This window comes from Cylas formicarius, unplaced genomic scaffold, assembly GCF_029955315.1.
Source record: "Cylas formicarius isolate icCylForm1 unplaced genomic scaffold, icCylForm1.1 PGA_scaffold_10__41_contigs__length_53128322, whole genome shotgun sequence".
Taxonomy (NCBI): Eukaryota; Metazoa; Arthropoda; class Insecta; order Coleoptera; family Brentidae; genus Cylas; species Cylas formicarius.
The window spans coordinates 2,022,610-2,037,335 of record NW_026844214.1 but is presented as its reverse complement, the minus strand read 5'-3'; the positions used below and the strand labels follow the sequence as shown (position 1 = coordinate 2,037,335).

The 14,726-nt window shown below is 33.6% G+C and overlaps 1 protein-coding gene across 2 annotated transcripts in view; it reads left to right on the top strand.

Annotated features, from left to right (window-relative positions):
* LOC132698459 (sodium/calcium exchanger 3) overlaps positions 1-14,726 on the top strand; it is a 204,683-nt gene that overhangs the window by 172,982 nt on the left and 16,975 nt on the right. For both annotated transcript variants that reach the window (XM_060664525.1, XM_060664516.1), the window contains exon 5: positions 4,512-4,670. In XM_060664525.1, coding sequence (XP_060520508.1) covers positions 4,512-4,670 — 159 coding nt within the window. The remainder of the gene's footprint in view (positions 1-4,511; positions 4,671-14,726) is intronic.

The window sequence follows — 14,726 nt, the reverse complement described above, 5'->3', positions numbered from 1 at the left end:
AAGGTCTTTATCACAAGTGTTGTTTACCGACGAGTCATATTTTTCCCGTAACTCAACAATAAACTTCCATAACAATCATGTGGGAGCCGATAATAATCCTCACGTCGTAATTGAAAACCATTTTCAAGAGCAATTTTCGGTAAATGTTTGGATTGGAGTTTTCATTTTAATAGCACGTCAGTATTTAGATGAAAATTATAGTGATCGCTGGATTGGGCGTGCTGGACCACATTTTTGGCCACCCAGGTCACCTGATTTAAATCCAATAGATTTCATTCTTTGGGGACACTTAAAAACATTAGTGTACACAACACCAGTCCGAAGTGAGGAAGATCTAAGAAATCGGATAGGAGACTTTTTTAGGAACAGTTACTCGTATTTTAGAAAGGGTTCAGCAGTCCCTAATAACGCGTACACACGCATGTATCGAAATCGGGGGAGGTCATTTCCAGCAGTTGCTCTAATTTAGTAATGTAAGAGTAATGTTTGTAAGGATCCAACAAATAAACATTTTTCTTTACAGTTATTTAATATTATTTAGTAATAAACGTCTTCCTGTTATTTGCTCCCAATTGAATGGGAATTTCAAAATTAATTTTTATTTTCAGAAAAATCAATAGCGTGCCATTTTTTTCTTAAAAAATATTCACTCCAAACCTCTTACGGACGGCACTGGTAAAAATAAAAATAAAGCTTTTATGTCAAAATTAATAATAACTAATTAATTAATTTAATTAGTAATAATAATTAAAATAGGTACACCAAATTTGATAAAAATATCGAAAATGGTATAAAAGTTATAAAAGGAAAAACAACTTTTTTAGAAAATTTTAACACCCTGTATCTTGAAAAATATGCGTTTTTGGACTTATGGAAATTTTTTTATTATAGACAGGGTTTTTGAATTATGAAAAAAAATCTAAAAGACAACGAAATTTGTCCTTTTCCAAAGTAAATTCGTAAAAGATATTGCTAATTAGTTCAAACAGTGTTATAGGCCACATTCAGAGCTACAATTTTTGTATTTACGGTTTTCGTCTATTATATACGCTGTACAAGATATTTAAAAAAATCCAAATGAAAACCCTCAATCTACATGGTTTTAGAAAACAAGCATTTTCTGGAAAACCATTTAGTCTATATTAGTCTATATAAACGTGGGAGATCCAGTACTATAACCTCTATTTGGAACATTGTTTGAATTATATACAGGGTGTGTCATTTATGGGCAAAAAATCTAAAATATCCTAGAATATCCCGTTTTTGTGGGAAAATTATTGGCTATCAATGAATGACTGTTAAAGATGCGATAATTTAATTTGAACAGTATTCATATACATAAACTATAGTTCCTCAAAATATAATTTTCCGAACGTGTAATTATGGCCACCTAGTCGTACACGTCTAGAGACGGAGAATTAATTTTGCAGGCTTTAATGGAAAAAGGAAATATATGGGCGCATCGCTGTTTGTTTTGGGTCGCTTTCGATTCCTGATCGAATCGCGGTGTAGCAAATCAACATTGCAAATCCAATTTGCGAAACGGTCATACGGGTAACGTTCCGCGAGGTGACGTCACGCGATGGCCGCCCCGTGACTCGGTTTTATCAAATTAGATCATTCTGATCGATACCGGAAGCTCGAAGGTAATAAGTTGAGGTGTTTGTAAATTTTAGACTTTCGATTGATAAATAAAATCGATATGATGATGTACAAGGTGTCCAATATATAACTACGTCCGGTAAAATTTATAACTCACTTGTTTATTAAAAACTCGCTCCCCTGCACTTCGCTCGTGTCAAATAAACTCGTGAGTCAAATGCCGTTTACCGCACTTGTTGCATAATATACTATTCTCTACTCCCGTCTGCAAAATGCCTAATTACACACCGATCAAGCGTGCGGGAAGCGACATTTTACCACGTCAGTTTCGTTTCCCACGGATCCGAGCCACTACGAACATTTCCGGGATTTTACCGCACGTGTTTGGGAGCAATCGGATGTTGGAGATATTTCCCACACCTTGAATTTTGACGTTCGTCAATTCTGACAGTCATGCTATTTTGCAAAAAATTTACCCAAAAACTAATTGCAAAACTTGTTGCATAATATATTATTTCGTATGTCTTAGGGCCTGTTGCTAATTTGTTGTGTTTTATGTGAGTTATATTGTAAAATAATTTGTTTTTTCATTGATCACGCATGAATAGATCAATTAGTTTCAGAAATGTTATTAATAAATTAATTCTCAAATGTATTTGTTTAGAACGTAATTGGTAAATATTGGCATAAAATACATCTGTTTGAGGGCATCTAACTACATTGCTTTTCTAAAATAACTTTTTTCAACAAGCTATGCTGTACATTTTATTATTTTATTTGTTTTATGAAAAAATCGCAGTAGACAAAAAAGTGTCTGAATCAAAAATAAAATTAAAAATGCATATTTTCTAATGTCATTGCATAAATTTCTCCTTAAATTTAGTTAAGAGAAATGATAGACGTTTGATATGATAGAGCTTTGAGCTAAGGATCAGAAGCGTGGACTCTAAATGACGATCTAAAAAGAAGGATCGAATAGAATTAAGAATACTTGAAGAGAGATGGTCCAAAATAATAAGTCAGTGCAGCCCACCAAGATAAAGCAAACGAAACAGACCACGTAGATCGTGGAATGAAACGATCAGAAGATTAATGAATGAACGAAATATGCAGGATATATATATATATATATATATATATATATATATATATATATATATATATATATATATATATATATATATATATATATATATATATATATATATATATATATATATATATATATATATATATATATATATATATATATATATATATATATATTCTAATGTCATTGCATAAATTTCTCCTTAAATTTAGTTAAGAGAAATGATAGACGTTTGATATGATAGAGCTTTGAGCTAAGGATCAGAAGCGTGGACTCTAAATGACGATCTAAAAAGAAGGATCGAATAGAATTAAGAATACTTGAAGAGAGATGGTCCAAAATAATAAGTCAGTGCAGCCCACCAAGAAAAAGCAAACGAAACAGACCACGTAGATCGTGGAATGAAACGATCAGAAGATTAATGAATGAACGAAATATGCAGGATATATATATATATATATATATATATATATATATATATATATATATATATATATATATATATATATATATATATATATATATATATATATTCTAATGTCATTGCATAAATTTCTCCTTAAATTTAGTTAAGAGAAATGATAGACGTTTGATATGATAGAGCTTTGAGCTAAGGATCAGAAGCGTAGACTCTAAATGACGATCTAAAAAGAAGGATCGAATAGAATTAAGAATACTTGAAGAGAGATGGTCCAAAATAATAAGTCAGTGCAGCCCACCAAGAAAAAGCAAACGAAACAGACCACGTAGATCGTGGAATGAAACGATCAGAAGATTAATGAATGAACGAAATATGCAGGATATATATATATATATATATATATATATATATATATATATATATATATATATATATATATATATATATATATATATATATATATATATATATATATATATATATATATATATATATCCACGTATTGATTCACTGTTGGAAAAATATGTTGACAATATATTCCGGGATATCATCCGTTTGCTCGTGGAACTCCGACTGGAATCCTGCATCCGACTGGAATCCTACAGACGTTTTGCCAAGATCTCACTTGGCATCTTGGCGAAACGTGTGCAGGATTCCAACCGGATGCATGCAGGATTCCAGTCGGAGTTCAACAAGCGAACGGATGATATCCCTAATTTATTTTACATAGTCTATATATATATGTATATATATATATATATATATATATATATATATATATATATATATATATATATATATATATATATATATATATATATATTCTCACGTATTGATTCTCGGATGGAAAAATGTGATGACACTATATTCCGGGATATCATCCGTTCGCTCGTTGAACTCCGACTGGAATCCTGCATCCGACTGGAATCCTGCAAATCTTGCATCCGACTGGAATCCTGCAGACGTTTCGCCAAAATCTCACTTGGCATCTTCAATACTCGCGCTCCGAGTGTGAGTGTTCGAAGTGTTTTCGGAGCGCGAGCATTGAAGATGCCAAGTGAGATTTTGGCGAAACGTCTGCAGGATTCCAGTCGGAGTTCAACGAGCGAACGGATGATATCCCGGAATATAGTGTCATCAGTGTCATCATATATATATATATATATATATATATATATATATATATATATATATATATATATATATATATATATATATATATATATATATATATATATATATATATATATATATATATATATATATATATATATATATATATATATATATATATATATATATATATATATATAGAATAATAGCTTTAATGAAAATATAACAAAAAAGAACATACCACAATAGAGATAATAATATTTGCTTATCTTTTGATTGTTTCAGATATATTCAAAGGATATCTGTGCTTCGTAGTTTCGATTTTCTGCATAGGTGTGGTCACCGCTATCATAGGAGACGTCGCCTCGCATTTCGGTGCCACCTTAGGTATAAGAGACGCCGTGACGGCAATAGTTTTCGTAGCTCTGGGAACCAGTATACCAGGTAAAGAAAATTACTTTTCTAGATAACCGACCTCGTAGCGGGAACTATCATTCCCAGAAGGACAAAACAAATATCATTAATAATGATAATTGAAATTTAAGTTAAAAGTGCCTATATTTTTTTAACAGTAAGTACAACGAGGTATTGGTTAGGTAGTGGATGTATATTTAAATGACCACCAGAAACTTAAAACCTCTTTTGTTCAACATTTTTATATATTTAATGATACCACAGATTTATTTTTCACATTTTCGGAGTTACAAGAACTAAAATAATAGAAAAACAATGTGCTTTGTTTCTAACACGTATTTTTTTTTAGCGGGAAATTACCGAAGTAAAATATAGTTTATCGTGTAATTGCGTTTGTAATTGCACTCGTGAAGTTAGTGAGCATGGTGCGGTTCAATTTTTTTTTTAAATGCCAAGATTTTGTAAAAATATTTCAAACAAGTTTTGCTCTTTAGGCGTCAAGAAATCTAGTCCTCAAATTAAACTCCTACTTTAAAAAAACAATTCCATGCTTATTTTAAAGTAAATAATGGTCATCAAGACAAACGTTGGGGGCCACATATTATTTGTATGGTATGTGAAGAAGGTTTAAGATATTGGAATAATAATAATATAATAAAATAATCTCTATAATCTGGAGAAAGCCAACAAATCACCATGATATTTTTGTATTTGGATATATTACTTAAAATTTCAAAAACATTCTATATCTGAACAACAATTAAATGTATCAATAAATAGGAGCAAATGTTGGAATGTTCAGCTGAAAATGTGCCAATAGAAATTCCAACATTTTACGGCATGTGGAAGAAAACAAAATGATTAGTTCGAAGATTCTTGAAGAAACTGTATGTTGCCCACATAAAAAAAACACAAATATTTTTCCTATAAATACGAAAAGCAGCAAGACCTTCGGGAAGGTGATCAAGAAAGAAGAGTAGCATTTTGTTTTGAAATGACCGAGAAAGCAACTATGATAGGATATTGGTTTCATTTATGTATGTACAAACAAACAAATGTTCAAAACTGTAGGTATTTTAGCCAAGACAATAAATATCGTTATGTTCACACTCGAAACCGATATCCTCAAAAAATAAATGTTATGGTGGGAAATTGCGGACATCATATTATTGTGCCATTTTTTATGGACCATAACCTCGCGGCAGAAACCTATTTGGACTTATTACAAAATCAAATTGAACCAGCTTTTCAAAGAAACTTCCACAGGCTACTGTAATACTTTTTACAAAACTTCTGGATTCCTCCTGCGTCGGTTTTCGCTGAGTCGAACTTGCTGACGTTTCGCCAATCATCCTGTTGGCTTCTTCAAAGCTTGACTGAAACTGGCTCGTATTTTACTCTGTACCTGCTTATATATTGTTTGAGGGGGGCGGAGTTAAATGAGGGGCATGAACACCGTCTCGAATGACTGATTCCCATATTGGTGACAGGTAGACACCTGAGTCGCAGTTAAGATTCTTTTTCGTTGGTAGAAGAATTACGAGCAAGAATTTTAGTTTTATTATATTTATATTTAATATTTCGTATATTAATAATGAAAACGTAATAAATTGTTACTTTGTACTTTTTTATGTGCATGTTTTAAGAATTGCTCGGCGAAAAAGATTGAAAACATACTTATATCCCGCTTCTTAGTGAATCCAAGAACACCCTGCTAGGCAGGGGGTCAAGTATAGCTATATGATTAGGCTCAATGTCACTTGTTCATCCATTAGATTTAATTTTCTTTTCAAAATTTAGATTAGACTATAACAATTCCTCAGCTTGCAAGTCAAATTTAACGAAATGAAATAAAAAAATGTGTGCGAATAGAGACCTGTCGAGTTCGAGGTCTATAAACAGCGCGCATCCCTCTATTTGTAACAAATTGCGATGCCACTCTAACGTTACTCGGAGGTTTTCAATCGAAACGCAAACGCAATAAGACGTCGAATGAAAACGAAGCAACCGGAATTTAGAATCCCGTAAAAGTTTCCAAATCGCCTCGGGGAATTTTCGAGCGCAAACGTTCTCCAAAACGTAGTTTTGAATATTCCTAGACGACCCCCCCTCCTCTTCCGATCAACCTCTGGAAAAATAAAATATATTTATTTTTCCTAGTTCTTCGCAATAATAGTATATCGATTCAACACGCGACATCTAACAAAAGCAATCGAAAAACGAGGAAGAACAGGACATCATTTTTAAAATAACGCAGAATATAAGAAAAATCTATTTTTATAATGATTTAGCCAATTTAATAAAATAATTTATTGCCCTAGCATATATAAACAATAAATTTAATGTTGACGGTATGAGTTTTAGAAGTAAAGTTGCATTCAAAAAATCTTTATATTTCTTCTGTTAAAATTTGTTTAATAGTTTTTTGAAATTCGAACAGGGCACAGTTGTTTTTGAAAGTTGCCGGTATTTGTTATATGGTATAATACCGGTTAATGGACGATTGAATTTTGTTTACATTTTTTGTTTGGAATACAAAGATCATTTCTATGTCCGGTATCATACATGTGAAAGTCGGAACTCTTTATTTTTTTAGTTTCATGGACATACATCATGCACTGATAGATAAAAATTGAATGGAGAGTCAGTATTTTCATTTATTTAAATAGTAGCTTACAGTGATCCTTATTTTGTGCGCAACACAAAGTTCGAACAATGTTTTTTTGAATTTTAAAGATTCTATCTGCCTCTGAAGAGTCTCCCCACAACAATATGATATATATATACTAAGATAAAACGTTAAATCCGTCTCACAAATTGTAAGTTGAATAAGTTTTAGAATCTTAAATGTAACTTTGTTTAATCTCCCCGCCAGTATATCTGTATGCACGTGCCAGTTAAGTCAGCTATTTATGTACACACCCAGAAGTTTAGCGTTGTGAGAACTAACTTCAGCTGCACTTGAAAAAAAGACAACCTCTGATTTATTTCGCCCTGTACCACTTGCAGATACTGCGTCACTTAAGGTTCCACCCAAATTAAGTATTGTTGTCTCATCTGCATATAAAGAAACTATATGTGATCTTATAATCGCTGGTAAGTCGTTAATAAATATAAGAAAAAGAATCGGACCCAGTATTGAGACTTGTGGCACCCCAAGCGAAATAAGTTGTGGTTCAGAAACATCACTATTAGATAACGTAACAATTTGTTGTCTCTTGTTAAGGTAAGATTTAAAAAAGTTCAAACTTTGACCCCTTATAACGTAAAATTCAAGTTTGTTTACAAGAAACTCTTGGCTAACGCAATCAAAAGCCTTCGAAAAATCCAACAAGGCCTCCGAAACCTTTTCCAGAATGGCTATAATTGATTTCAATGTTGATTTGCCCGAAAGGTATCCAAACTGTCTCTCCACAAAAACTTTATTTTTGTCAACATACAATGCAATTATTTCTTTTACCAAAGCCTCAAAGATTTTGAAAAATATGGACAGGACAGCAGTAGGACCGCTAAAACTTTTGTATTTACGGTTTTCACATGTTGTACAGGGTGTTCGGAATATTCTGTGCTATATATTCTAAAACGTCATAGTCTCAACGTCTCAAATATGTAGTCATCGACTTCAAATTTGGCAAGGAAGTAAAAGTCCATACGCATATCTAAACAGTAGAAATTCAACGTAATAAAATGTGCTCGGGATATTTGAAAAAAACCATGTTGAAATCGCTATTTCGGGGGCTGTCAAGACGCGATGACGTCATTGATTATTACGGCGCACTGCCTGGTTTCAGAAAAAACTTATTTTCTCGAAAACCATTTACTATTTTCAAAAAATTCTTGAACCAGGGCGTGTGGAAATCCTCTACCTCGAACAATGATATACAGGGTTTGTCGATTACGGGCAAAAAATCTAAAATATCCTAAAAATTTCCGTTTTTGTGGCTAAATTATAAATTAATAATTATAAAGATGGGATAATTTTATTTGAATAGTATTGTAAACCGTGTCGTGAGAGTTTCAGGTTACGTCAATTATACATGGCGCGAGATATTTGAAAAAATATCATCCGACAACGCTATTATTGTGCAAATTTTAATATTTACCGATGTTTGCTATAACTTTGAAGTTCGATGAGATGTGAAGGACATTTTATACAGGGCGCATGCACAATTAAATTACATCGATTGTGCGAAAGTTCCATAGTGGTCCGCAGGAGGACGATAGAAAAACAATGCGTCCCTTTACCACACGAAACCGCGAAGTTCTTTTATAATAAAAACTTGCCCCGCCCAGTGACGATTTTTCGAAAACTATATTGTTAGTACTTTCGTGGTTCTCACTTTCTGTACCCAGGGAATAGGAAGAAGACGCCTTTTGACGCATTTTGAAAGCCTCGAATTTTTTTTTCGGAGCAAGGGTCATGGGTCCAACACTCACATCCATATAAAAGCACAGAGAACACATAGGCCCTCACCATCCTCATTCCGAGTTCCAGATTATGCCTGATTTAATGGAAGAATCCATTCATATTTATGCATGCAATACAATGCAATGGCGTATGCAATTCTGGAGTTTACTTCTTTCCTTGGATCCCACTTTTCATTTACGTTGGTACGCAAATATTTAAATGTGGATACTCGTTCTATGACATTATCTCTAACTTTGAGATATTCGAGAGTGTCAGTTTCCTTTTTTGTTAGTAACATCCATTTAGTCTTCCTTACATTCAGTGTCAGTCCAGACTCTGTACTATAATACAAGACTTTATCTATTAGGTTTTGTAGATCTTGCATGTTATCGGCTACTAGAATAGTATCGTCTGCGTATCGCAAGTTATTTCTGTGGTTCCCATTAGATATACATTACCGTTTTAGCAAGCAAAAACCGCACATAACCTTAATTTCCTAACCCCCTCGCAGGGGGGGGGGGCTTGCGTGACGGTCCGGCCCGTCCTAGTGTCCCCCTGGCTACCAGAGTGCGCTCCGCCCCCCACCCACCTTGTGTAACGTCCTGTTTGCCCCGGTTCCGCCCGTCGCTGCTAGATGTCGCGCGCTGGTAGCCAGGGGGGACACTAGGATGGGCCGGACCGCCACGTGCGGGGGGGCCGCCGCTGCGAGGGGGTTAGGAAATTGAGGTTATGTGCGGTTTTTGCTTGCTTAAACGGTACTATATATCTACTCCCATTGATGACTGTGCCTTCAGTTGATTCGCTTAAGGCTTCCCTAAATATAGCGTCTGAGTATAGGTTGAACAAGAGTGGCGAGAGAATACATCAACAATCAAATTTTTAACCTGATTAACAATACCATGGTCCACTGGCCTCCCGAAAGCCCTCGCTTTTTAAAGACCGGGGTTAGTCTAGTCCCCTTCCAGCTATTAAAAAAAGAAAGTGTCTAAAGTGCAAGATTAAAAAGGTAAAATAAGGGTTTAACCAAGGGAACTGCACACACAAAATCTAAACAAAAAGCAAGGTATTCTATCAGGACCACAGGAAGTTTTATCCTTTGATATTTCCAATGTTTGCATGAATGATAACTAACTTTTGTATTTTCTTTTTTTTCTAAAACAATTAATAAATTATTTTGACACCCTGTTTAGACAGCCTGTATAAATGACGTTTGCTCAATAGGCCTATTACAATTAGCAATGTTTTGCCTACTTAAAAAGATGTTTTATAATTTTTTTAAAGCGTTATTAAATATCGTCGCATATCTTAAATTCACAAATTCATTCTTTCAAGTTTGGGACAGTGTTTATTGGAAAAATTGGAAATTGTTAATATTTTTCAAACAAAAAGCATTTTAGCTTAGAAGTCGCTGCTTTTGGTAGAAAGGCTAAGTAAATTTTCTTAGCAACATTTTGCCCGATTTTTGAAATATGGGTACTTTACTCTTGTTCAATTTTTGTTATTTTTTGTCCTACTCTGTACTGCAAATATGCAATGCAAATATTTTAGAGTCACGCAAAAAATGTGGGGTTTTGTAATATATGAATAGATGCTTTATTAGTACTGCAGTGTTTTCACACGACATACCAAGGCAAGACACCAAGTATTGAAAGCTATTGTTTTACAATAATAAAATTTTCTTACTTTAGTAACCAATTAAACTAAAATAAAATCAGTACAAAACAAAACACTATAGACTATTCATTGTTTTCGATATTGGCCGAGGTTTGGAATGCCTTTGTTTGTCAAAATATCATATAATACATTTAAGAAATCTGATAAAATTTAGGTTTTGAGTAACATATTAAAGAATTTTATTCCGAAATCCCCATCCCTTGCTTTAAGCTGTAAGTAAGTAAACCAATGTAAGTAAGTAAGAACAACGCAAAACTTTCTTTAAGTTACGTAATATTATTTAATATTGTTTAAATTTTTTTGTGCTTCTGTTTTTCTGGCTTATTTTTTTCCTGTATTTTTCTAGTTTTTTTTTTGTCGTTTTTTCTAAAGCGATATATACTAGCTTCTTTTATATACTTGCAAATAGCTTTCTACAATATCCACGTAGCTGTTTTTTCATAGTATTTAATATATATTTATTTTGTAATATGAAAGCGTTGTCAGTTTGATTTTTTCTGCACTGATGTAAGAAAATATGTTTTAATGGCCGGCAAAAATAAAATAAACAACAATCCACTTCCTGATTAAAATTTTATAATAATAATAAAATAAGTTTCGCACCAATGAAACATCCCACCAGGTATATCAATAGAACTTTTCTAGGGCATTGTTTTAGCCTTGTATGAAACCCACTCTTTATTCACTTACATTAAAATGTAACTTTAAATATAATTATACCACCGAAGCAGATCCACCCACTTTTTAATTGTCGAAGTGGACGCCCTTACATGCAAACCCACATTCACTATAAATAAGTTGTCATTATAATACTCGCAGGCACTTTTTTTGTATTTAAAAATACTGAAGCCACAGACCCGGGCTCTACCGCTCTACCTTTGGGTTAGATTCGTCTATTTTTCGCTATATTTTCTTATTAGTAGTCGATAAGGAATAATTACCAGTTATAAATATATATTATACAAGCTAAGAGTTTTTAAACTTTGAGTTGATGTCGATCTGACATTTGTTTTTTTTATAATTTGTTCCTCCTAAATTTAGATCTGATATGCATTTTCCTGTAACATGTAAGGTTTTTCTTTATCAAAATTCTCAAACCTCAGTTGATTTCAAAATTATTATTATTAGTGCAAAAACAAAAACCAAATTAAAAAATCTAAATTAAATAACAAACTCTCAAAGAATAGTTAGCTCCATTTATTTTTGGACGATCTCTCCCTCTTGGCCGAAAGACTTCGTTTAATGGATATTCACGGTCGGATTGTCCCTTTTTGATGACCAGCAGTCATCTGCCATCGATGCAACGTACCATGGACCTTGGAACCTCTCGCCTTCCTCCTCACTCATGGCACCAAGATTTTCGGGAAAGTAGGCCAGATGTGACTGGAAAAAATGTAATTTTATACTCATATTGCGTCCCATACAACCTTTTCAGGTTCGATCATGGTATTCACAAAGTCTTGATCTTCTATTATTTGCCTTATTTGAGAACCCACAATAATTCCCTCTTTTAATTTTGCATCTGAGAGAAAGTACGGCTTCAACAGTCCTAATTTAATATGCAACTGTAGTATGACAATTTTACGCAGATCATCAAGATTTCGATGAAGAAAATTTTTTTGATCCGGGAGTTAAATTAATCCTTTTTGGTCAGTTCTTTTTCACCTAATATTGCTGTCTGTTTCTACTCTGCCACTCAGAAATAGGAGTACCTCGTATATCCTGACTGTTGACCTAGTAGAAGTCCTACAATTTTTAAGTCACCAAAAAGCATCGAACTATGGTCCTTGTTTTTCATTTTCTCAAGCACAGATTTTCGTAGCGTTCTTTCATCTGCACGGAATGAGCAACACATACAGAAGCAAGAACATTTTCAAGAACAGCTCTAAGGCTTCTCTTGGATGAATCAATACAAAAGTCTCTAGTCCTCAGAATTGCAGTCGATACCAAGTTTCCGCATTGGTCAAAATAGCCTATAAATAGGTAAACCTAAGTCTCCAATGAACTTATTACGTTCTGATTATGAAAATAAGTGTGATCGCTGAGAAAAACTCCATATATCACCAACATCACTAAGGGTATCTTCATCTATTTCTGGCTCAGAATAACTGGTGGTATCTTTTTGAAAATTGGCTATATACTATTTTTTAAATTTTGTAAATATTGTATATACGGAAATAGCAGTCATCATGGTAATTTGTTGATGCACTCCTTCATAGGTAGGATTCGCCTGATTTCATTAGTCTAATGTCTTAAACCCTCTTCACATACCGTAAAAACAAACATTAGGCACCACATATCACCAATTTTTAATTTAAAATAAATGTAGAATAGCTATTATCTTGATTCGGGTTTAAAGGCCGTCGTCGGTTGGAATTACTTCCTAACATTTCGCTAGCACGAGTGGCGAGCTTCTTCAGAGGTCCTTCCATCTCCGATGTTGGACGTAGACTGATGATTTCTCCTGCGCAGGTTGTATTTATGCCGATTGGTGGTGGGCGGGGCTTGTTCCGCTTCGGTTGGTATTGGGATATCGATCGGTACTGCTCGGGTCTTCCTAAGGATCGGGTTCCAGATTTGGTTGAGTCTAAGGGTCTCCTCCTTTCTGTTGAAATTGTGTATGTGTTTTTGTATCTCGATGGCTTCCCTGACTAGTCTGTTGTGATAGCCGTTGACCGATGCTAGTACTGCAGACTTCTCTGTCTGTCCTAGCCTGCAGCTTGCTTTATGCTCCTTAAGTCTCGTTCCCATTGATCTCTTGGTAGTTCCGATGTAGACCTTTCCGCATGAACACGGGATATTCCACCAAGGCTCTAAGATACCTAAGATACACAAAGTAGATGTCCTGTTAAGACCAATAGTTAGCGCACCCGGATCACCAACGTATTACTTGGCTAAACACTTGGCATCGCTGCTCCAACCACACGTAGGACACGTCACCAGATACATCAAGGACTCCACCGACTTCGTGTAAAACTTTGCCAGTATGACCTTGAGGGCCTTAGGAACGTTCCTGCAAAATTTTCTAATGAAGTCCCAAGGTCGACCATTTATCCGTACATTATCAATTATATTATATATATCAAATATATATATATATATATATATATATATATATATATATATATATATATATATATATATATATATATATATATATATATATATATATATATATATATATATATATATATATATATATATATATATATATATATATATATATATATATATATATATATATATATATATATATAATTTATTTATTTATTTATTTATGTTATTATTATTATGTTATATTTTTATATTTATCCATATGAAAATCACTATTCTTCGGGCACAGTCCAATCGAGATGACGTCATTGACTGTATTGTTTCAGAAAAAAATTATTTTCTACGGAACCATTTACTCTATTGGAAAAATTCATGGGGTAGGAAACGTGGGAGACCCAGGGCTATAACTTCTAATTCGAAAATTTTTTCAGTTGAATATAACGTGCGTTATTTTTAGGCAACAATTCTAAAAATATATTAAAAATCTCAGTTTTTGCGGATAAATTCTTGGATGTAAATGAAAAACGTCAAAACATGGATCAATTTGGTTTAAACAATACCGTAAACCGGGTGGCGAGCTACTATTTTCTGATTTACTGTTCTTGTCTATTATACAGGGTGCGCGAGATATAAAAAAAATTACCGGACGGGATTGGGAGCAATCAGATGTTTTCGGAGATATTTCCCTCGCTTTGAGTTTTGACGTTTGTCGATTCTGACGGTCAGTTCTGACGGTATTCGTGTTGTTTTGCGAAAATGTACCCAAAAACTGACGGTTGTAGAAAAAGTGTAATGTGCAACACGTTCGGTAAACTTTTTAAGGTCACTCGTTTATTAAACACTCGCCCCGCTCATGTCAAATAAACTCGTGAGTCAAATGCCGTTTACCGCACTTGTTGCATAATATACTATTAAATAATCAGATTCAAATCATACGTCGTTTATGGTTT